General features: G+C 39.0%; 1 protein-coding gene across 1 annotated transcript; it reads right to left on the reverse strand.

Annotated features, from left to right (window-relative positions):
* Positions 1-272: 272 nt before the first annotated feature.
* LOC134332894 (cadherin-23-like) lies at positions 273-24,390 on the reverse strand. Its single transcript, XM_063014728.1, has 7 exons — positions 21,992-24,390; positions 18,086-20,543; positions 12,442-13,188; positions 11,232-11,910; positions 7,034-9,399; positions 3,552-5,876; positions 273-2,732 (listed from the first exon to the last, which is right to left on the reverse strand). The coding sequence occupies exons 1-7, from the start codon at positions 24,388-24,390 to the stop codon at positions 273-275; spliced, it is 13,434 nt and encodes a 4,477-aa protein (XP_062870798.1).
* Positions 24,391-24,619: the final 229 nt, after the last annotated feature.

The following is a 24,619-nucleotide window of genomic DNA, read 5'->3' on the forward strand; positions in this document are numbered from 1 at the left end:
AGCCTATATAACATGACTGTAAGTTGTCCTGAAAATGAAACGTTGGATAGTCCTAAAGCCTCAAAAGAATAGCAGACCATTCATGTCATTATAACGCAATGCTTCAAGTTTATAAGTTATTGTAAGATATCTTAGCTCAGCGTTTAAGGGAATTGGACTAGAAATCACAAGGTTGCCTATTAAGACCCCACCACCGCCAAGTTGCCTTTATCGGGACTTTGAGCAAAAAGTCTTTAAACATTAATTGCTCAAACTGCATTAAGTTATTACTGTTAAATACAGCAAATGTAAATACAATTAAAGACTCTTACCATATCCGGAGAATCACAATCCTCCAACATATTTCTTTCTTTTTTTGCACGTTCGATAGTTTCCGTAAAACCTGGGTCCACTAATAAAACACTTTGTCCACCAAGAGTAGAATATTTACAGCCACCGCTTATCCTGTCAGATGTCATGCAAACATCATAATTGTACATGTGAGGAAGAGTTCCAGTAACTCCTGTATCTGCAAAACCAGATGGATAGTACGGAATAACAGGGAGATTGGACTGGTAGAAGATGCGCGATTGCCTCCATCTGTAGATCTTTACTGATATTATAACTACTAGAGTTGTGATAAATAGAAAAGAAACAGCAGCCAGTGCTAAAACTAAATAAAACGTCAGGTCATCATTATATTCTTTGCTGTGCGTAAAGTCTGTAAATTCTGAAAGTACTTCGGGAAAACTGTCCGCTACAGCTACATTGATGTTAACTATAGCTGAGCGAGATGGCTGTCCGTTATCCTCCACAACTACTGTGAGCTTCTGTTTCACGGCATCTTTATCAGTGACCTGGCGCACAGTTCGTATCTCTCCATTTTGTGGTCCCACTTCAAACAGCGCCCTGTCTGATGCTTTCTGGAGTTTGTAAGAGAGCCAGGCATTCTGTCCAGAGTCCACATCGACAGCAACAACTTTAGTAACAAGATATCCAACTTCCGCTGAACGAGGTACAATCTCAGCCACTGGTGAGCCTCCAGTCTGTACTGGGTAGAGAACCTGAGGAGCGTTGTCATTCTGGTCTTGGATTATAACTTTTACTGTCACGTTACTACTAAGTGGAGGGGAGCCTCCGTCCTGCGCTTTTACGCGGAAATGGAAGTGTTTCAACTGCTCGTAGTCGAGAGAACGCACAGCATTAATGACTCCACTATCAGCACTTACTGACACATATGAGGATACAGGAATTCCATTGACATTGCTATCTTCCAAAATATATGAAACATGTGCATTCTGATTGGAGTCGGCGTCACTGGCTTTCAGTGAAAATATAGAAAGACCTGGTGGGTTGTTTTCGACTAAATAGACCTCGTAATTATTTCTGTCAAATGCAGGAGCATTATCATTCACATCTGATATGTGTAAACGGAGAGAAGTGCTGCTGGAAAGCGGTGGATCTCCCTCATCAGAACAAGTTACTGTAATGTTGTACTCAGCATTCTTCTCCCTATCTAATTCCTGATCTGTGATGAGGCTAAAGAAACTTATAGACGTGGATGTGATAGAGAATGGAAAATTTTCATTGATAATGCAGTGAACTTGCCCATTTAAACCGGCATCCAAATCATTCACGTTTATCATTGCGATTACTGTGCCAGCAGGCGACTCTTCTGATATTGAACCAGACATAGAAAGAATCGCAATAGATGGTTTGTTGTCATTAATATCTAACACATCAATAATTAATTTACATGAGTCTGAAAGACCTCCATGGTCAATTGCTTGAATATCCAGTTGATATTTGTTTACGGTTTCGTAGTCTATCTGTCTATTTAATAAGATTTCTCCATTATTTTCATTTATTGTAAACATATCCTTTAAACCTCTGTCTGTGTTTGTAATGTAATACTTTGCCTGTCCGTTTGGTCCCTCATCAGGATCAGATGCGCTCACAGCTGCTATCTTTGTCCCTTTCAAAGCGTTTTCTAATAATGAAGCTTTATATATGTTTTGTGTAAAAACCGGCGCGTTATCATTGGCATCCAGCACAGTAACGTGTATATGTACAGTGCTTGACAAAACTGGCTCACCTCCATCCATCGCTGTTAATAATAACGTAAACTGTTCTTCCTTTTCTCTATCGAGGGGTTTTTGTAAAACCATTTCAACGGTCTTATCTTCCTCTGTCTGAGTTTGCCATTTTAAAACAAAGTGATCTGTCGGTTTAAGTGAGTAGCTCTGAAGGCCATTGGTACCAACGTCTGCATCCATTGCTTTCTCTAACATGAATCTAGCGCCAGTCACAGCCGACTCGCTTATTTTAAGCTTAACTTCATCCGTCTGGAAAAATGGAGCATTATCATTTATATCCGTGATTTTAACAGTAACTGTATACAGTTCCATTGGGCTCTCAAGAATCATTTGAAGATGTAAAGCACATAGGGTCTTTTTTTCGCAAAGAGTCTCCCTGTCTATTTCTTCGTTAATGAGAAGCACGCCTCGTTCTTTGTTCAGCTGTATATATTCCGTGCTATCCACCGTATAGATCCGTGCTCTCCCCGATTTTAATCGTTTTGTATCCAAACTCAAATCTTGAGCAATATTTCCAACTACTGAACCTTTTGGCATTTCCTCTGGAATTGAATAACTGACCTGTCCCAGTACAGAGCAAGAAGAAAGAATGATGAAAAACAACACAGTCTGCAGCATCACTCTGAATGTAATTTGTTCAGCGGCAGCGAAGATTCTCTTAAATATCATCATCCAGTTTTAATATCCTCAAAATATGTAACTGTAAATCGTACATCAATCTTTAAAAAGCGTCGAAGACGGTTTACAATGTCGGAACGAAAAGCCCTTTCTTTCTTTTTTCCTCCAAGGCTGGAAATGGGTGGATGTCAAGCTTCAAAGCGCAAACCAGAAGGTTTGTTAATAAACAGCGGCTCCTAGAGTAAAAACTAAGAAGTACACATTTCCTGTTTCTTGAAATGACCACACTGGCAAACATCAATAAAGCTTGTCATTTTAGTCCTTTTCCTTAAGTTTTTAAACATGTTTTATGATCTTCTGATCCATTAAAAAAGTACTTTTTCTCAGCCAAGAAAAAAACATTTGGTGCCACATATGGAAAATCGAAGAAAACAAACCACAGTATATATTTATTTACTTGCCAGTTTACGTTTTGGGTACCAATAATATTTATCTAAAATACCTAAAATATTTGACGAACACGTTGCACTTAAATTACTTTGTAAATACATATGTACATACGTGAGAAAAGTGATATATTGGTAAAATTAAATTGGCAGGTAATTTAAAATAAATGAAAAAAAAAAAGTAGCTGAGGGAGATGTTTATAAAGTTAAAACGTCCAAAAACTGTTGTGGTGTCGCGGTGAGTCTAGTTCACCGTGCCGCCCGTCTAATTAAACATCAAACTAACTAGATTTACAGGAGTTAAATTGACCGAAAAACATGACATAAACCTTGCAACAAAGTGTGCACTTTAAGTGCCTGTCATATCTTTAGAAAAACTGTAATAAATAATTGCATTACTACAAGCCCTTACCGTTTCAGGAGAGTAAACATCTTCCAGAAGATTTTTTACTTTATATGCACGCTGTGTTTCTTGTGTAGAACTCGGGTCCACCACTAAAAAACTTTTTCCACTAAGGGTAGAGTACTTACAGTCACTCTTTCTCGAGTCAGTAGTCATACAAACATCATAATTATACAAGTTTGCTAAAGTTCCAGTGACTCCTGTATCAGCGTAACCAGGTGGATAGTACGGAATAACGGGGAGATTGGACTGATAGAAGATGCGCGATTGCCTCCACCTGTAGATCTTTACTGATATTATAACAACTAAAGTTGTGATAAATAGAAAAGAAACACTGGCCAGTGCTAAAACTAAATAAAACGTCAGGTCATCATTATATTCTTTGCCGTGCGTAAAATCCGTGAATTCTGAGAGAGCTTCAGGAAAACTATCTGCTACAGCTACATTGATGTTAACTATAGCTGAGCGAGATGGCTGTCCGTTATCCTCCACAACTACAGTGAGCTTCTGTTTCACGGCATCTTTATCAGTGACCTGGCGCACAGTTCGTATCTCTCCATTTTGTGGTCCCACTTCAAACAGCGCCCTGTCTGATGCTTTTTGGAGTTTGTAGGAGAGCCAGGCATTCTGTCCAGAGTCCACATCGACAGCTACCACTTTAGTCACAAGATATCCAACATCTGCTAAACGAGGAACAATCTCAGCCACTGGTGAGCCACTTGTCTGTACTGGGTAGAGAACCTGAGGAGCGTTGTCATTCTGGTCTTGGATTATAACTTTTACTGTCACATTACTACTGAGAGGAGGGGAGCCTCCGTCTTGCGCTTTTACGCGGAAATGGAAATCCTTTAACTGCTCGTAGTCAAAAGAGCGCATGGCAATAATGACTCCACTATCAGCACTTACTGATACATATGATGATACAGTAACTCCATTCACAGTGCTATCTTCTAATATATAAGAAACGCGCGCATTTTGATTAAAATCTACATCACTGGCCTTCACAGTGAATATAGAGAGACCTGGTGTGTTGTTCTCGACCAAAAAGGCTTCGTAATTATTACTTTCAAATACAGGAGCGTTATCATTTATATCTGATATGTGTAAACGGAGAGAAGCGCTACTATAGAGTGAGGGAACTCCCTCATCAGAACAAGTTACAATAATGTTGTACTCTGAGAATTTTTCTCTGTCTAATTCTTCTTCTGTGTTTAGGCTAAATACATTTTTAGACGGCGAAGTAACTGTAAAGGGAATATTGTCACCGACAAAGCAGTGCACTCGTCCGTTTGCACCAGAATCCGGATCATTTACTTTCATCATTGCTACAACTGTACCAGAAGGAGAATCTTCTGAAAATATAGAAGACATGGAGAGAATAGTGATAACTGGTTTATTGTCGTTCATGTCCAGCACATCAATTACAACTTTGCATGAGTCCCAAAGGCCTCCTTGGTCTCTGGCTTGAATATCAAGTTGAAAATGTCTAGTTTTCTCATAATCAAACTGTTGGTTTAATGTTATTTCGCCGTTACTATGATTAATAACAAAGGAGTCTTTTATACTTTTATCTTTGTTTGAAATGTAATAAACCACCTGCCCATTTGTTCCTTCGTCAGCGTCAGATGCGCTAACAGTCGTTAAAATCGAGCCTTTAGGTGCGTTTTCGAGCACAGAGGTTTTATATTCTTTTTGAGCAAACACTGGAGCATTATCATTAGCATCCAGTACTGTAACTTGTATCTGCACAGTGCCAGAAAGCAGCGGTTCTCCCCCGTCTATGGCTGTTAGCAACAAAGTAAACTGTGCTTGATTTTCTCTGTCCAACGGTTTTTGTAAAATCATTTCTACATTTCTACTACTATCCGCATGATTTTGCAACTCTAAATAAAAATGATTTGTTGGTTTAAGCGAGTAGCTCTGAAGGCCATTTGTTCCAACGTCGGCATCTATTGCTCTTTCCAACATGAATTTGGCTCCAGTTAAGGCTGACTCGCTTATTTCAATCTTAATTTCCTTCTCTTGAAATAATGGAGCGTTATCATTTATATCTGCGATTTCAACAGTAATTGTATATAGTTCCATCGGGTTCTCCAGTATCATTTGGAGATGTATTGCGCAAGGTGTTATTTCAGCGCACAACGTCTCACGGTCAATTTTCTCCATAGTGAGAAGCACGCCTCTCTCTTTGTTTAGCTCGATGTATTCCGTGCTATCTCCCGAAAATACCCTGGCCTTTCCAGATTTTAGTCTTTTTAAATCCAAACCCAAATCCTGAACAATATTTCCAACGACTGAACCTTGTGGCATTTCCTCTGAAATTGAATAACTGATCTGGCTGAGCACGGGGTGACAAGTAAGTAGGATAAAAAGCAATACCCTCTGTAACATCCCTGCGTCTGCCATTTTCTCCACGACACCGAATAATCCCAGAAATAACATGTAGTCGTAGAATCCTTGAAATCAGTAAATACCCTCAATAAAATCCACAGTCCGTTTTAAAAAATAAAAACGATCGACCGACACCAAGTAAGTGAATCTTATCTGACAGAACGCCTTTATTTTCTCTCTGTGGGTGGGACCGCAATTGTTTCTGGTGTTAACGCACAAACCTGAATGTTTCTTAATAAACAGCGGCCCTTTGAGTCAAAACTAGGAATTGCACATACATTTAGTGGAAGCCTTTGGAATGAAAATTGCAGTATTTTATGTATGCCACACATAAGCTAAAAAAAAAAATCCTAATTTTAGAATCAGTTTGATTAGTGTTACGTTCAAACTGAATAAAGGATTAAAACTGTTTTACTGTCTTCTTGTGTAATCTCTTATGGTCATTTGCTTACAAAAACATTTGCAGTATTTAGACTGCACCAACATTTTTTTAACAAAAATAAATAAATAAATTCATTAAAAAAATAAAATAAAGGGTGTAGCATGACTATGTTGTCAAACAAGCTTTTTCTAAAATTACTTGACATAAAGTCATATGTACATAATTTTAACTTTAAAGTTCCCTTTTCCTGGTAGAAGTCTTCATTTTTTATTTGTAGTTTTTTAATGTTTTTTTAATGGTTTGACTATAATTCCAAAACACAAACAAACCGACAAAAAGACAGGTAGACAGACAACAACTCGTTTTTGTTTTTAACAAATCAGTTTCAGCAACTCACATTGCATTATTATTATTATTATTATTATTATTGTTGTTGTTATTGTTATTATTATTATTATTATTATTATTATTATTATTATTATTGTTATTAATAGTGTCCTAACCTACTCAACAAACTAATGCTGTTGGAAATAAGCTGAATTTAGTAGAATTCATAGGTTAGAATATAACATAAAATATTAATTACATTAGCTAGAGCTTTACACTTCAAAATGGTAATGATCAACAGACCAAGATTTCGAAATACAGAAAGTAAAACACATATTCATCTTTGTTAGATAATTACCGAGTAATAGTTATTACTAATAAACGCTCTTACCATATCCGGAGAGTCGTCCGTTAGATTTTCGTTTATTGTATGCTCCATAGTTTCCGTAAAATTTGGGTCCACAATTAAAAAACCTTGTTTGCCAAATGTAGGGTATTTACAGTCACTTTTTCTCGAGTCAGTCGTCATACAAACATTATAATTATACATATGAGGCAGAGTTCCAGTTTCTGAGTAACCAGGTGGATAGTACGGAATAACAGGAAGACTAGACTGATAGAAGGTGCGCGATTGTCTCCACCTGTAGATCTTTACTGATATTATAACTACTACCGTTAAAATAAACAGAAAGGAAACAGCAGCCAGTGCTAAAACTAAATAAAACGTCAGGTCATCATTATATTCTTTGCCGTGCGTAAAATCCGTTTCAGGAAAACTATCTGCTACAGCTACATTGATGTTGACTACAGCTGAGCGAGATGGCTGTCCGTTATCCTCCACAACTATAGTAAGCTTTTGTTTCACAGCATCTTTATCTGTAACCTGACGCACAGTTCGTATTTCTCCATTTTGTGGCCCCACTTCAAACAGCGCCCTGTCTGATGCTTTCTGGAGTTTGTAGGAAAGCCAGGCATTCTGTCCAGAGTCCACATCGACAGCTACCACTTTAGTCACAAGATAACCAACATCTGCTGAACGAGGAACAATCTCAGCCACTGGTGAGCCACCAGTCTGTACTGGGTAGAGAACCTGAGGAGCGTTGTCATTCTGATCTTGGATTATAACTTTTACTGTCACGTTACTACTGAGTGGAGGGGAGCCTCCGTCCTGCGCTATTACGCGGAAATGGAAGTCTTTTAACTGCTCGTAGTCGAAAGAGCGCACAGCATTAATGACTCCACTATCAGCACTGACTGTCACAAATGATGATATTGGAACTCCATTTACAGTGCTATCTTCTAAAATATAAGAAACGCGCGCATTTTGATTTGAGTCGGCGTCACTGGACTTCACTGTAATTATAGAAAGTCCAGGTGTGTTGTTCTCAATTACGTAGGCCTCGTAATTCTTTCTTTCAAACACAGGTGCGTTATCATTTACATCTGATATGTGTAAACGCAGAGAAGCGCTGCTGGACAGTGAGGGAACTCCCTCATCAGAACAAGTTACAGTGATGTTGTACTCAGTAATCATCTCCCTATCTAATTCCTGATCTGTAAAAAGGCTAAAAATATTGTTAGAAGGTGATGTAATGGTAAATGGTATCCTTTCATTAATGCTACACTTAATTTGACCATTGGCCCCAGAATCTAGATCATTCACGTTCATCATTGTTACAACGGTTCCTGAAGGAGACTCTTCTGATATTGAACTAGACATTGAGAGAATCGAGATAACTGGTTTGTTATCGTTTATGTCCAGCACATTAATAATAACTTTACATGAATCAGATAGACCTCCCAAGTCCCTGGCTTGAATATCAAGTTCAAAAAGGCTTGTGTGTTCATAGTCTAACTGTCCAGTTAGTGTAATTTCACCATTATAGTTATTTATGGCAAAGTTATCTTTAACAGCATCCTCTGTACTTGACATATAATAGGTCACTTCTCCGTTAATTGCTTTATCTGCATCAGATGCGCTTACAGTTGTTAATATGGTACCTTTTGGGGCGTTTTCATTTACTGTGGCCTTATATATACTTTGAGAAAAAACAGGAGCGTTATCATTAGCATCCAACACTGTAACGTGTATTTGGACAGTACCAGACCTAACTGGTTCACCTCCATCCAGTGCTGTTAATAACAAAGTAATCTGTTCTTGACTCTCTCTATTAAGTGGTTTTTGTAAAACCATTTGTACATTTTTAACACCGGCTAGATTGTTTCTTAGTTCTAAAACAAAATGATCTGTTGGTTTAAGTGAGTAGCTCTGAAGGCCATTAGTACCGACGTCAGCGTCTAATGCTTTTTGTAATATGAATCTAGCTCCTGTCGCTGCTGCCTCGCTTATTTCAATTCGCATGTACTCCGCCTGGAAGACAGGAGTGTTATCGTTCATATCAGTAATTTCAACGTTAATTTTATACAATTCCATCGGGTTCTCAAGAATCATTTGAAGGTGTAAAGAACATGGAGTCTTTTTTGCGCAAAGAAATTCACGGTCTATTTTTTCTTTAATTAGAAGCACGCCTCTCTCTTTGTTCAACTCAATGTATTCCGTACTGTCCACCGTATAAATTCGTGCTCTCCCCGATTGTAGTCTTTTTACATCCAACCCCAAATCCTGAGCAATGTTTCCAACTATTGAACCTTCTGGCATCTCCTCCGGAATGGAATAACTGACTTGTCCGAGCACGGAGCGAAAAGAAAAAAAGATTAAAAACAATAACGACTGTAATATCACTGCATCTGCCATTTTTCAGCGGCTTTCAGGCTCCAGCGAAGTGACAACGTCTTCCAATTGTAATATCCGCAATATACGTAACCATCCACCGTAAAACGCACAGGAATCTTTTAAAACGATAAAAAATGATCCCTGATAACGTGTTTTGTTAATAACGTCGGAGAAGGAAGCTTTTCGTTGTCTTTCCTCCCTGCGTAGATGTGGGTGGTTACCGAGCTTAAACTTGAAGGTTTGTTGTCAAACAGCGGCCCTTTAAGTCAGTACCGAGAATTACACATTAATGTAATTATGTATGAATGTAGCGTTTTAGTCTTGCATTTACTGTACGTGCCCATTATTTTCAAATCAATGATGCCATCATTATCTTATACAGTAGTACACTGGCAAACATGATTATGGTTTCCCTTTTAAAGTATGTTTTCTTCAACAGGGTTAATGAGCTCTTGAAAACTACATTAACCAAAAAAAAACAAAAAAACAATTAAAGCTAATCACTTTCGCATACGTACTGCGGAAGGAAAGTTAAATGTATTTAATAAATCTAATGTATTTTTCCTTATTGTCTGTTATTTTTAAATGCATCTGAAAAAAACATTTTAAATATTATATTTATTAAAACAACGTATTAAACGATTATTGTTTTCTTGCATACAAACTACCACACACACACACACACACACACACACACACACACACACACACACACACACACACACACACACACACACACACTCTCTCTCTCTCTCTCACACACAATGTGTTTCTCTAGGGGAAGTTAAAAGCCCGTGAGAAAGTTCAAAACTATTATATAATTTTAGCCAAAAGTCAAAATATTGAATAAGGCTTCTCATATAATCCTGTAAATTTAAAAACTAATTACAAGAACTACAAGAATACATTTTACTATACAGCATAAGCAGGGGAATCGTACGTTTTAATACATCTGACAGTAAGAAATACATTGCTTGCTAATTAATCTAGTTGCTAAATGAATTGCTGGAAAATCATATCTTTTATTCTCAGTTCTGTCTAAAAGAAAACATGCTACGCAAAATCGAGTAAAAAGTTGGTAGGACAGTTGAAAATCATTTTTGCTGGCTTTTTAGTGAAAGTAATAAGTATCCTAAAACAAATGTTAATCAACTGAGTTGTCACAGTGCTCAATTAGGTGCCTTGTTTTTAGTAATAATATAAAGTATTAAACTTCATCAAATAAAAAAAATACAAATAAAACATAACGCTTCATAAATACCAGAGGAGAATTTATAGAAAGAGATATTAGGTAGTTACATCGATAAGTAGATATTTAGGGAAATTGAGGGAAATGGTTTTATTTACGCATAAACAATAACTAACAATTATTAGGACATGCATAAAAAAGGAAAATGTGTCACCTCAAAAACATTATATGTACCCGTCAAAACCTGTCGAATCTACTAAAGCTAAAATGTTTTACAACAAGCTCTTACCATTTCCGGAGAGTCAGAATCTTCCAATAAATGATTATCTTTCATTGTTCGGTGTAACGTTTCTGTGAAACTCGGGTCCACCAATAAAATACTTTGTCCACCGAGTGTAGAATATTTTTTGTCACTTTTTCTCGCTTCGGTCGTCATGCAAACATCATAATTATACACGTGCGGAAGAGTTCCAGTAGTTCCAGTATCTGCATAACCAGATGGATAGTACGGAATAACAGGGAGATTGGACTGATAGATGATGCGCGATTGTCTCCATCTGTAGATCTTTACGGATATTATTACTAGAACAGTTGTAATAAACAGAAAAGACACAGCAGCCAGGGCTAAAACTAAATAAAACGTCAGGCCATCATTGTATTCTTTACCCTGCGTAAAGTCCTTGAATTCTGTAAGAGCTTCAGGGAAACTGTCAGTTACAGCTACATTAATAGTAACTACAGCTGAGCGAGATAGCTGTCCGTTATCCTCCACAACTACAGTGAGCTTCTGGTTCACAGCATCTTTATCAGTGACTTGGCGCACAGTTCGGATCTCTCCATTTTGTGGCCCCACTTCAAACAGCGCCCTGTCTGATGCCTTTTGGAGTTTGTAGGAGAGCCAGGCATTCTGTCCAGAGTCCACATCAACAGCAACAACTTTAGTCACAAGATAACCAACATCTGCTGAACGAGGAACAATCTCAGCAACTGCTGAGCCACTAGTCTGTACTGGATAGAGAATTTGAGGCGCGTTGTCATTCTGATCTTTAATTATAATTTTTACTGTCACGTTACTACTGAGTGGAGGGGAGCCTCTGTCCTGCGCTTTTACGCGGAAATGGAAGTCTTTTAACTGCTCGTAGTCGAAAGAGCGCACGGTGTTAATGACTCCACTATCAGCATTGATTGACACATATGATGATATGGGAACCCCATTCACAGTGCTATCTTCTAATATATAAGAAACACGCGCATTTTGGTTTGAGTCGGCGTCACTGGCTTTTACCGTGAAAATCGAGAGACCTGGTATGTTGTTCTCGACCACATTGACTTCGTAGTTATGTTTCTGGAATGCAGGAACATTATCATTCACATCTGATATGTGTAAACGGAGTGAAGCGCTACTGGAGAGTGCGGGAACACCCTCATCAGAACAAGTTACGGTAATATTGTACTCGGACTCTCTCTCCCTATCCAATTTATTTTCTGTGAGTATGCTAAATAAATTTTTGGACGGAGATGATATAGTAAAAGGAATGTTTTCATTGACAGTACATTGGACCACACAATTTGTTCCTGAATCCAGATCAGTTACTTTTAACATTGATATAACTGTTCCAGAAGGGGACTCTTCCAATATTGAACTACTCGAAGAGAGAATAGTGATAGTAGGTTTATTATCGTTTAGGTCTTGCACATCAATTATTATTTTACAAGAGTCCAAAAGACCTCCTTGATCATTTGCTTGAATGTCTAACTGATAATGATTTGCTTTTTCATAGTCTAGATGACTATTTAATGCAACATCTCCACTATGTTGATTTATTATAAACAAATCTTTTATACTTCTGTCTGTATTTGAAATACGATAAGTCACTTGCCCGTTTGGTCCTTCATCTGGATCAAAGGCGCTTACAGTCGTCAATTTGGTTCCCTTTGGAGAGTTTTCTGTTACAGATGATTTATATATTTTTTGCGTAAAAATCGGAGCGTTATCATTAGCATCCAGCACAGTAACGTGTATCTGGACAGTACCAGTCAGCATGGGTTCACCTCCATCTATCGCTGTTAATAACAAAGTAAACTGTTCTTGTTTTTCTCTATCGAGAGGTCTTTTTAAAACCATTTCTAGATGTTTATTACCATCTCCATCCAAAAATCCAATTTGCATTTCCAAAACAAAATGGTCTGTCGGTTTAAGCGAGTAGCTCTGCAGGGCATTAGTACCCACATCCGCATCCATTGCTTTCTCCAACGTGAACCTAGCTCCGGTCATAGCCGCCTCGCTTACCTTAAGGCTAATGTTATCCGACTCGAAAAATGGAGAATTATCATTTATATCCGTAATTTCGGCCGTAATTGTAAACAGTTCCATTGGGCTCTCAAGTATCATTTGAAGATGTAAAGCGCAAGGTGTTGTTTTAGCGCACAGAGACTCCCGATCTATTTTTTCTTTAATAAGAAGCGTACCTTTCTCTTTGTTCAGGTCAATGTATTCCGTACTATCTCCTGAAAACACCCGTGCCTTTCCAGATTTAAGTCTTTTTAAATCCAATCCCAAATCCTGAGTTATATTTCCAACAACTGAACCCTTGGGAATTTCCTCTGGAATAGAGTAGCTGACCTGCCCAAGCACAGAACGAAAAAAAAGACTGTAATAAACAACAACCGGAGGTACATCACTGCAACGGGCGTTTCCTGGTTAAGCCTGAATCCAAATATAATATTGTCTTGAATGTCACCAAATTATTATGTTGAATAAAGCTAACCATGTCCTACAAAAAGATTACCACCTAAATATGTGTTTTCGTCCTGGCCTTGACAAAACAAATATCGTATTTTTCTTGACGTGACGTGACCACGCAACAATGGATGAAAGCCTTTCTCTCTGTTGTCTGATATCAAGAAATGCAGGGGGGAGGTTTTCAGGAACGTTGAAAAAGTCCAAACCTTCGTTGTTAAACAGCGACGCTGTGAGTCAAAACTAAGCATTGCAGAAAACAAAAAAACATAACCTCACAATACTACTACTACTACTACTAGTAATAATACTAATACTACTCATCATCATCATCATCATCATTATCATTATTAGTGTGATTGCAGAATGCAAGCACACTATTGTTATTAGTGTGATTGCAGAATGCAAGCACACTATTGTTATTGTTATTTTCGTTTTCAATATATTATTATTATTCTGCCCGTTTTTTGTCCGTGCTTCTTCTCCCGCAGTTTTCGAGATATCGACCCCGTTCCAGCGCCAAATCGTCCGGCCCATACGGGAATAGAGCGCTTGTATACAGCTTTTGGATCGAACCAACACTGTGGGCACAGTGCCCGTTTTAAGGTGCCCGTTTTTCCCCATTGACTCCCATTCATTTTGAAATGAATTTCGAGCTATCAACGCCGTTCCAACCCTTGATCGACCGGGTCATTAATTAGCGCCCAAATCCAAAAAATCATCCGGATACGCCCATCCGTGTGGCATTTATGCCCGTTTTTGCCCGAATTTTTGGACAAAAATCTTTCCACAGAACGTCAACGTGATGACGTAGGCGGCATCTTCAGGCCGTTCTGAGAATAGAAAATGGCGGCCGCCAAAAAATCTGACTTATTTTGGTCTGTAACTAAAGTATTAGTGATTTTTAAGATGAAAACGCTGCACAGAATGAAATTATAGTGCAGTTACACTTAGCAGTTAGCGTCATATCGTTCGCGTTGCAACAGAAAAAAAGATATTTATATCCGTTAGCTTCAAGGCTAACGGATGCATTGAAATCAATGGGAATTGCTAAATGCTAAAAGAGGGACCGAAGTCTGAGTGCACTATGCCTGAAAGCTGTAAATGAGACACAGCCGATCATAGATTGCGCAATACCATGGCCCCTGCAGTGATAATCACATGTAAATGAATGAGTACTGATTTGTAAGCAGTAGAAACGTGCAGAAATGCATTTTTTTACAGGTTTGGCTTTTCAAACACACCCAGAGTGAACTTGTGCTCACACCACAGCTTGTGCACAGATACAGTGGCCTGTCTGGGAGAAAGTATTCACACCCCACGCACCGCACCACTTCTAAACGCATGCGCGCCCGCGACCTGCGCACGCCCGCCGACCGGCACACGGCAATCACACTCGCATTTTCTCCGGAAATGCACTCTCTAGTTGTTATTTTCGTTTTCAATATATTATTATTATTCTGCCAGTTTTTTGTCCGTGCTTCTTCTCCCGCAGTTTTCGAGATATCGACCCCGTTCCAGTGCCAAATCGTCCGGCCCATACGGGAATAGAGCGCTTGTATACAGCTTTTGGATCGAACAAACACTGTGGGCACAGTGCCCGTTTTAAGGTGCCCGTTTTTCCCCATTGACTCCCATTCATTTTGAAAAAAATTTCGAGCTATCAACGCCGTTCCAAACTTTGATCGACCGGGTCATTAATTAGCGCCCAAATCCAAAAAATCATCCGGATACGCCCATCCGTGTGGCATTTATGCCCGTTTTCGCCCGAATTTTTGGACAAAAATCTTGACACCTTTGGCTTTCCATAGAACGCCAACGTGATGACGTAGGCGGCATCTTCGGGCTGTTCTGAGAACAGAAAATGGCCGCCGCCAAAAAATCTGACTTATTTTGGTCTGTAACTAAAGTATTAGTGATTTTTAAGGTGAAAACGCTGCACAGAATGAAATTATAAGCCAGTAACACTTAGCAGTGAGCGTCAAATCGTTCGCGTTGCAACAGAAAAGAAGATATTTCTATCCGTTAGCTTCAAGGCTAACGGATGCATTGAAAGCAATGGCAATGGCTACATGCTAAAAGAGGGACCGAAGTGTGAGTGCACTATGCCTGAAAGCTGTAAATGAGACACAGCCGATCATAGATTGCGCAATACCATTGACTTCCATTCATTTTATTTTAATGGTTATTTCATGGTTATTTCTATAACCTTTATTTAACCTATAAGAGCCCCATTCACTTCCATTCATTTTTTGAAAGTTTGAGATATCAACGCCCTTCCAACTCTAAATCGTAAAGCCCACTGATGTAACCCCGACTCAGATACAGCATGGGGACTCGAACCCACGCCCACCTGCCACGCCCGATTTTCAGCCCCATTCACTTCCATTCATTTTTTGGAAATTTCGAGATATCAACGCCGTTCCAACTGTAAATCATCCGGGCAGTTAATGACACCCCAACCTGGATACAGCATGGTCATACGCAGCCCCGCCCGCCTGCCACGCCCACTTTTTTTATATTTCGAGATATCAGCGCCGTTCCAACTCTAATTTGTTTAGCCCACTGATGACGCCCATTTTTTAATATTTCGAGATATCAACACCGTTCCAACTGTAAATCATCTGGCCAGTTAATGACACCCCAACTTGGATACAGCATGGTCATACGCAGCCCCACCCGCCTGCCACGCCTACTTTTTTAATATTTCGAGATATCAACGCCGTTCCAACTCTAATTTGTTTAGCCCACTGATTACACCCCGACTTGGATACAGCATGGTCATATGCAGCCCCGCCCGTCTGCCACGCCCGTTTCTGAGACGTCCGAACGTCGACGCTGTTCCGACTCTGAGTCGTCCGGCCCGTCGACGCTGCTCCCAGCTTAGATACGGCGTTCGGATAAGCGCGCACGCACGCCGACCGGCACACGGCAATCACACTCGCATTTTCTCCGGAAATGCACTCTCTAGTTATTATTATTATTAGTAGTAGTAGTATTAGTAGTTTTTTCTTACAGGTAATATTCATTTACAAATTCTGGGAATACGTTGAGGGCGGATTGGTTGATTTTAATTGATCTTAGCTGTGAGTAAGCAAATAAATGTGTTACCTTATTGTGGCTGCGACACACTTTGTGCAACTATAAAACATCTCTCCAACCTTGGAGTAACAGGTTCAGCATGGGCGCTCCTACCAAGTGTCATGGAGGGGATCCATATCTCCCCCATGCACTCTCTCAACCGGTGTTCCTCAGGGCTCTGTACCTGGCCCACTTCTTTTCTCTATCTACACCTGCTCTCTGGGCAAGGTCATAGCCTCCCATGGCTTCTCCTACCACTCCTATGCAGATGATACTCAGCTCGTTCTGTCATTTCCTCCTTCAGACACGCAAGTCTCAGCTCGCATCTCAGCATGTCTGCAAGATATCTCACAATGGATGTCAGCTCATCATCTAAAACTTAATCCTAGCAAGACAGAGATGTTGCTCATTCCTGGAGATCCGTCTCCAACCCAGGACCTAGTAATTTCTCTGGATGACTCCCAGATCAGACCATCTGATAAGGTAAGAAGTCTTGGTGTTGTCCTTGATAACCAGCTGACATTCTCTCCTCATATAGCCAACATGACCAGAGCGTGTCGGTTCCTCCTGTACAACATCAGGAAGATTCGTCCATTTCTCTCCAGGGAAACTACCCAGATTCTGGTGCAATCACTTGTAATCTCGCGGTTGGACTACTGCAACTCCCTTCTTGCTGGAGCTCCCATGTCCACGATTAAACCCTTACAGCTCATTCAAAATGCAGCTGCACGTCTGGTTTTTAACCAACCCAAACACTGCCACATCACCCCACTGCTACGTTCTCTTCACTGGCTTCCTGTAGCTGCACGCATTCAGTTTAAAACACTGACGCTCGCCTACAAAGCCAAAAATGGACCAGCCCCAAGCTACCTTCGTGGCCTAATCAAACCACGCTCTGTACCACGCAACCTCCGAGCCTCTAGTCTTGCTCGACTTGAGCCCCCATCCAGGACTAAAGGAAGACAAGCATCAAGGCTGTTCTCTGTTCTAGCGCCGAAGTGGTGGAATGAACTTCCTCTGTCTGTCCGAACATCTGAGTCTCTTGCTGTCTTTAAAAAACAATTAAAAACCCACCTTTTTACTAAACACTTAGGCTGACTGTACTTATTTACTAACATTTTGTTCCATTCTTTTCCATTTAAAAAAAAAAAAAAAAAAAAAAATGCAGATTTGTGTTCTTTGACTGTTGTTTACCTAAACTTGAGAAATGAAATGTTCACTATAGAAGCACTTCTGTAAGTCGCTCTGGATAAGAGCGTCTGCTAAATGCCGAAAATGTAAATGTAAATGTAAACTATAAAGCAAGACATGCGGGTGCTGTCCAGAATGAAGTGCTGAAAGTCACCAAATCTTACAACAGTAAATACGATAAAGCTTGAATCCAGAAGGAGCTTTTGCAACCATGCATTGTTGTTTTTGTTATTGTCGTTATTATTATTATTATTATTATAATTATTATTATTATTATTATTATTATTATTATTGGTGTTGTTTTGTTGTTGTTGTAAAAAAATAAATGAAATTAAAATATAAAATAAAAATTAATCTGTATGGTACTGATGCCTAAATAAAATGTATATTATACTATACATATTAATAATCAAATAGATTAATAGAAAAATAGAATGTTGCGACACTTGTTAGATTGTGTTAAAATATTTTTACAATACTAAAAAGATATATGATGATGATAAAAAGCTCTCACCATTTCCGGAAACTCGTGGTCATGCAAGAGATTTTCTTTCACTGTACGATGTGTTTCTGTAAAACTTGGGTCCTCCACTAAAACACTTTGTCCATTAAGTGTAGAGTATTTACAGTAACTTTTTTTAGAGTCAGTTGTCATACAAACATCATAATTATATATGTGAGGAAGAGTTCCAGTAACTCCAGTATCTGTGTAGCCCGGTGGATAATAGGGAATAACGGGAAGATTGGACTGATAGAAAATCCGCGATTGTCTCCATCTGTAGATCTTTACTGATATTATAACGACTACAGTCGTGATAAAAAGAAAAGAGACAGCAGCCAGTGCTAAAACTAAATAAAACGTCAGGTCATTATTATATTGTTTGCCCTGCGTAAAATCCTTGAATTCTGAGAGAGCGACAGGGAACCTATCCGCTACAACTACATTGATGTTAACAACAGCTGAGCGAGATGGCTGTCCGTTATCCTCCACAACTACAGTGAGCTTCTGTTTCACAGCATCTTTATCAGTGACCTGGCGCACAGTTCGTATCTCTCCATTTTGTTGACCCACTTCAAAAAGTGCCCTGTCTGATGCCTTTTGGAGTTTGTAAGAGAGCCAGGCATTTTGTCCGGAGTCAACATCGACAGCAACAACTTTAGCCACAAGATAACCAACATCTGCTGAAGGAGGAACAATCTCAGCCACCGGTGAGCCACTCGTCTGTACTGGGTAGAGAACCTGAGGAGCGTTGTCGTTCTGATCTTGGATTATAAATCTCACTGTCACGTTACTAGTGAGTGAAGGGGAGCCTCCGTCCTGCGCTTTTACGCAGAAATTAAAGTCTTTTAACTGCTCGTAGTCGAAAGAGCGCACAGCATTAATGACTCCACTATCAGCACTGACTGACACATATGAGGACACAGGAACTCCATTAACAGTGCTATCCTCTAAAATATACGAAACGCGGGCATTTTGGTTGGAGTCGGTGTCACTGGCTTTCAATTTGAGTATAGAGAGACCTGGTGTGTTGTTCTCGACCACATAGGACTCGTAATTGTTTCTCTCAAATACAGGAGCATTATCATTCACATCTGATATGTGTAAACGGAGTGAAGCGCTACTAGAGAGTGAGGGAACTCCCTCATCAAAACAAGTTACAGTAATGTTGTACTCAAAGTCTTTCTCTCTATCTAATTCCTGATTTGTGCGAATGCTAAAGAAATTGTTTGACTGAGATATAATTTCAAATGGAATGTTGTCAATTATATTGCAGTCAACTTGTCCATTTGCACCTGAGTCGGGGTCATTTATTTTCAACATTGCCACCACGGTATTTAAATTAGATATCTCAGATATTGAGCTCGACATAGAGATAATGTCTATCCTTGGGGTATTATCATTAATGTCTAACACATCAATAACAACCTTACACGTGTCAGAGAGTCCTCCTTGGTCTCTTGCCTGAATATCAAGCTGGTAATGGTTTAAGGTTTCATAGTCTATTTTATTATTAAGTAGCACGTCACCATTATGCTTATTTATAAAAAATATATCAGCCACACCACTGTCCATTGTATCAGAAATGTAATAAGACACGTTACTGTTAAAGCCTGTATCTGCGTCAGAAGCAGTTACTGTTGTTAATTTAGTACCCTTTGTTGCATTTTCGATTATTGTAGCTTTATAAACTTTTTGCGCAAACACTGGAGGATTATCGTTTACATCTAGGACTGATACATATATATGCATTGAGCTGGATAACTGTGGCTCACCACCATCCAACGCCGTCAACACTAAATCAATGTTGTCCTGCCTTTCTCGATCAAGTTGCTTTTGCAAAATCATTTCTACATTTTTCTCCCCAACTGATTCCTTGTCTAAAATGAAGTTGTCCGTGGGTATGAGTGAATAGGTTTGGAGGCCGTTTATTCCAACATCCGAATCGACCGCTTTGCCAAGCACGAATCTGGCACCGGTAATCGCCGATTCACTCACTTCAATCCTAATTTCATTCTTCTGGAAAACTGGCTCATTGTCATTAATGTCCGTCACTTCCAGGGTAACAGAATACAATTCCATCGGGTTTTGCAAAATCATCTGAAGATGTAAAGCACAAGGTGTTGTCCTAGCGCAGAGGGACTCGCGATCTATTTTGTCTTTGATTAGAAGCAATCCGTTTTCTCTGTTTAGTTCCACATATTCTTTGCTTGCCCCTGTATACATTCTTGCATTTCCTAATTTCAGTCTTTTCAAATCCAAGCCCAAATCCTGTACAATATTTCCAATTATCGACCCTTTTGCCATTTCTTCTGGGATAGAATAACTGATCTGTCCGCACACATAGTGAGAACAAAAGATGACGACAAGCAGCGCCGTATAAGAGAACACCGTACCGAATGTGCCCTTGCTTAAATTAAAGATCACCAAACGCAGCATTTTCTCAGGTTCTTCAGTGTCAAAAAATCTAAACAAATATGTTCTTTACTATTGAACAAAACTACTTTTGCAGTTGCATTTAATACTGCCAGCGTTAATGAAACCCTGCCCTTTTCTCTCTGGTTAGGGATGATGTGGGAGGGTTTGAGGAGAGTTTTAGCTTCAGCCAAAGACACTCGTTGTTAAACAGCGACTCTCTGAGTGAAAACTAAGTATTACACTTACCATCAGCGCAATGTAAAGATACACATGGACCTGAAAACTCTTACTTTTAAGCTTCATTTCTCATAAATAAGCAAACTGCTAGTAGATGCACCTTTTTTGTCCCAGTTCTTTTAAAAGTGAGGCTTTAATTGTCTAAGGCTTTCCTCTGAAGCTAAGCTACGTTCCTAAAGACATAATTCACCAAATAAGTGTTTCTTTAAACATTTTAGACAAAATAGCGCGTTTGATCAAAATACGACCAAAAAGGTATGAGCTTTTGTTATTTTTCCACAGAAACACACGCCTAAAACAGTAATGGTATACAGTAAACACTTTTTGGCAAAGTCATTAAGGCTAATATGCTATTTTTAATTAAAATACGTTTATGTTTTGATTATATTGATACAGCTTTTGGAAATCCCCCTTTTTACTCTATTCGTTCCCATTCATTTTTTGAAAGGCACATTGATATACTGTTTCCGCTGATTATTTTGATTATCCCTGCCTTGTTTGCTGTGTATTTAATTTTGTTTTTGCAGATCTGTGCGAGGTATTAGCATTTCTTTAAAGTATAGACTGAGCGTTTTCTTGTACATCCATAGCTTTCGTTTTATGGATAAAGACCGACCGACCTTTCTGCCTATTATATTGGCCACGTTTTAGATTGTCCTTATCTGTGCCTTGCCCTCACTTGCATCCAGCACGCCTTTATAACGTTTTCTATAACAGAATGCAACATGTTGATTTTTGTCACCTGTGTATCTGCACCCATTTGAGTAAGATACACAGTATATTTCGACTCTTGTTGACAATGTAAAAACCTAGAAATAGGCAAGAAAAAAAAACATTAGCCATGAATATTAGTCATTTTAAGGTGTATCGGATTTATCAGACGTGGCATTGTTATTCACTGCATCTTTACCCTCCAGCAGTGACAATGTTGGATTTTAAGGCATTATGTCATTTGTAAACCAAACGTCAGAACTAACATTCGAACTCGTGCTCTGGTGTAATTTATAAACATACATTACATGAAAACACCCTGTACATTAAACGGTTACCTAAAGTTACAAAGCATACGTACAAAGTGCGCGGATGTACAAAATACTTGCATAGTTCATATCTTGCACTTAATTTTTCTATCATTCATTTTCCTAGGGAAAAGCAAATTTGTTCAGTTGGGGTTGCCTTTTACATTTTTTTTTTTTTTTTACAAGGAATCATATGGGCCTTCAGACACACATTATTTCCATGATAAAATGATAAAATTACGTGCTTACCAGTTCTGGAGATTCATCATCTTCCAACATTTCTTTTTCATTTACTGTTCTTTGAAAAGTGTCTGTAAAACACGGCTCCACCACTAAAACACTTTGTCCACTAAGTGTTGAGTACTTGCAGTCACTCTTTCCCGAAGGAGCTGTCATACATACATCATAATTATACATGCGCGACAGAGTTCCAGTATCTGCGTAACCAGGTGGATAGTATGGGATTACGGGTAGATTGGACCGATGAAAGACGCGCGATTGTCTCCACCTGTAGATCTTTACTGATATTATAACTACTACAGTTGTGATAAAAAGGAAAGAAACAGCAGCCAGTAATAAAACTAAATAAAACGTTAGGTCACCATTATTGCCTTTACCGTGCGTAATATCTGAAAATTCCGCGATTACTTCAGAGAAACTGTCTGCTACAGCTACGTTGATGTTAACTACAGCTGAGCGAGATGGCTGTCCGTTATCTTCCACAACCACAGTGAGCTTCTGGTTTACAGCATCTTTATCAGTGACCTGGCGCACAGTTCGTATTTCTCCATTTTGTGGTCCCACTTCAAACAGCGCCCTGTCTGTGGGTTTTTGGAGTTTGTAAGATAGCCAGGCATTTTGTCCAGAGTCAACATCAACAGCCACCACTTTAGTAACAAGATAACCAACATCTGCTGATCGAGGAACAATCTCAGCAACTGGTGAGCCACTAGTTTGCACTGGGTAGAGAACTTGAGGAGCATTGTCATTCTGATCTTGTATGATTATCGTCACTGTTACTTCAGAACTTAAAGGAGGAGATCCTCCGTCTTGGGCTGTCACATTAAAGGAAAATGATTTGATTTGCTCAAAATCAAAAGTCCGGGTTGCATGTATAATACCACTTTCTAAATTAATTGATACAATAGAACTTACTGCGATTCCATACTGATTATTATCCTTTAACAGATAAGACAGCCGGGCGTTTGGACCCAAATCAGCGTCGCTTGCTTTTACTGTAAACACAGCTATACCTGGCGAGTTATTTTCGGAAATAAATGCTTTATATTCATCAACGCTAAATACGGGTGGGTTATCATTTACATCAGAAATTTTAACATTTAATGTTTTCGTACTATGTCTTGAGGGACTTCCTTGATCTGATACCATAATTGTTACGTTGTATTCGGCGTCGTTTTCCCGATCAAGGAAATCATCTGTAATTAAAGCATAGTAATCACCAGGTGAAGATTTTAGTTTAAATGGTAGTTTTTCATTTATTTTGCACTGCACAAGTCCATTTTGACCGGAATCTGCGTCATCCACATCGATAACAGCCACTGTGGTTCCCAGTGGAGAATTCTCAGCAATAATATTTGAAAACGACATAAGCTGTATGGAAGGTGAATTATCGTTTACATCATTAACCTCTATAACAACTTTACACGTATCCGCAAGTCCCCCTTTATCTCTTGCTTTCACACTTAAATGAAAGTTTTTTACTGTCTCATAATCTAAAGTGTTTAACGTTGTAATTTCACCTGTATGCGTATTTATTTTGAACAGTTCTCTTGCTAGCTTACTGGCTTGAGCGATTGTGTACAATATTTGTCCATTATTTTTTTCATCGGCATCATTAGCGCTTACTTTGGTAATAATTGTTCCAACAGCTGCATTTTCCAATGTTTGAACCTTATATTCAGACCTCTGACATACAGGGGCGTTATCATTAGCATCTAGTACAGAAATATGAATTTTCATTGTACCAGATTTTTTAGGTGATCCACCGTCAAATGCAATCAGAACTAATTTTAGCTCATCACGCTCCTCTCGATCCAGTTCTTGATCCAAAATCATTTCAATGTATTTGCTTTCATCATCCTGGCTTTTTGTTTCTATTTTAAAATGATCCGTAGGCGATAGAGCGTAATTTTGGATCCCATTTATTCCTATGTCCATATCTATAGCGCTGTCCAAGGGAAAGCGTGTTCCCGAAGCCGTGTTTTCACTTATTTCCAAATTAACAACTTCTTTACCGAATACGGGTGCATTGTCGTTTATGTCCAATACCTCAACTATAATACGGTGAAGTTCTATGGGATTTTCCATGATCAGATCAAAGCTGAAGCTGCAGGGCGTTGTATGCTGGCATAGATCCTCTCGGTCTATCCGCTCTTTCACCACCAAAGCCCCTTTGTCTCTGTTCAGCTCGACATACTGCCGATCTCCCTTTGTTACAACCCGAGCTTTTCCTACAATTAGTCTATTTATTTCTATTCCTAAATCTTTGGCGATGTTTCCTAATAACGATCCTTCTGTGGTCTCCTCTTGGATGGAATATCGAGCCTGACAAAAGACAATGCCCATTCCGTAGGTGCAAATAATAAAAACAATCTGCCATTTTAGCTGCATACTGGTCATATGATAATGGTAAAACCTAAAACACAAACGTAGATAAACTATTCCGATATAAAACTTTCATTAGATAGTAAATTAGTAAAAGAAACAAAGAAGATGAATTATGTACCTAACCAAAAAGGAACAAGAATCGTAACACTCGAATATTGTTCTATTCAGAGCATAGAGCAGAAAAACATCGATGCTACTTTATCAAAAAATACGTCAGTATTAAGGGCAGGAGGAGTTTTTT

The sequence above is a fragment of the Trichomycterus rosablanca genome, chromosome 18, assembly GCF_030014385.1.
Source record: "Trichomycterus rosablanca isolate fTriRos1 chromosome 18, fTriRos1.hap1, whole genome shotgun sequence".
Classification (NCBI taxonomy): Eukaryota; Metazoa; Chordata; class Actinopteri; order Siluriformes; family Trichomycteridae; genus Trichomycterus; species Trichomycterus rosablanca.

Excerpts from the sequence above, each read along its gene's own strand:
- LOC134332894 (XM_063014728.1), bottom strand. The coding sequence starts at position 24,390 with ATGACCAGTATGCAGCTAAAATGGCAGATTGTTTTTATTATTTGCACC. Across the intron at positions 13,189-18,085 it reads AGTTTCCGGAAATGGTGAGA|GTCAGCTACTCTATTCCAGA; the intron begins GCTTTTTATCAT and ends GTGCTTGGGCAG. Across the intron at positions 11,911-12,441 it reads ATGAAGGACCAAACGGGCAA|AAACATAACTACGAAGTCAA; the intron begins GTGACTTATCGT and ends CCTGCATTCCAG.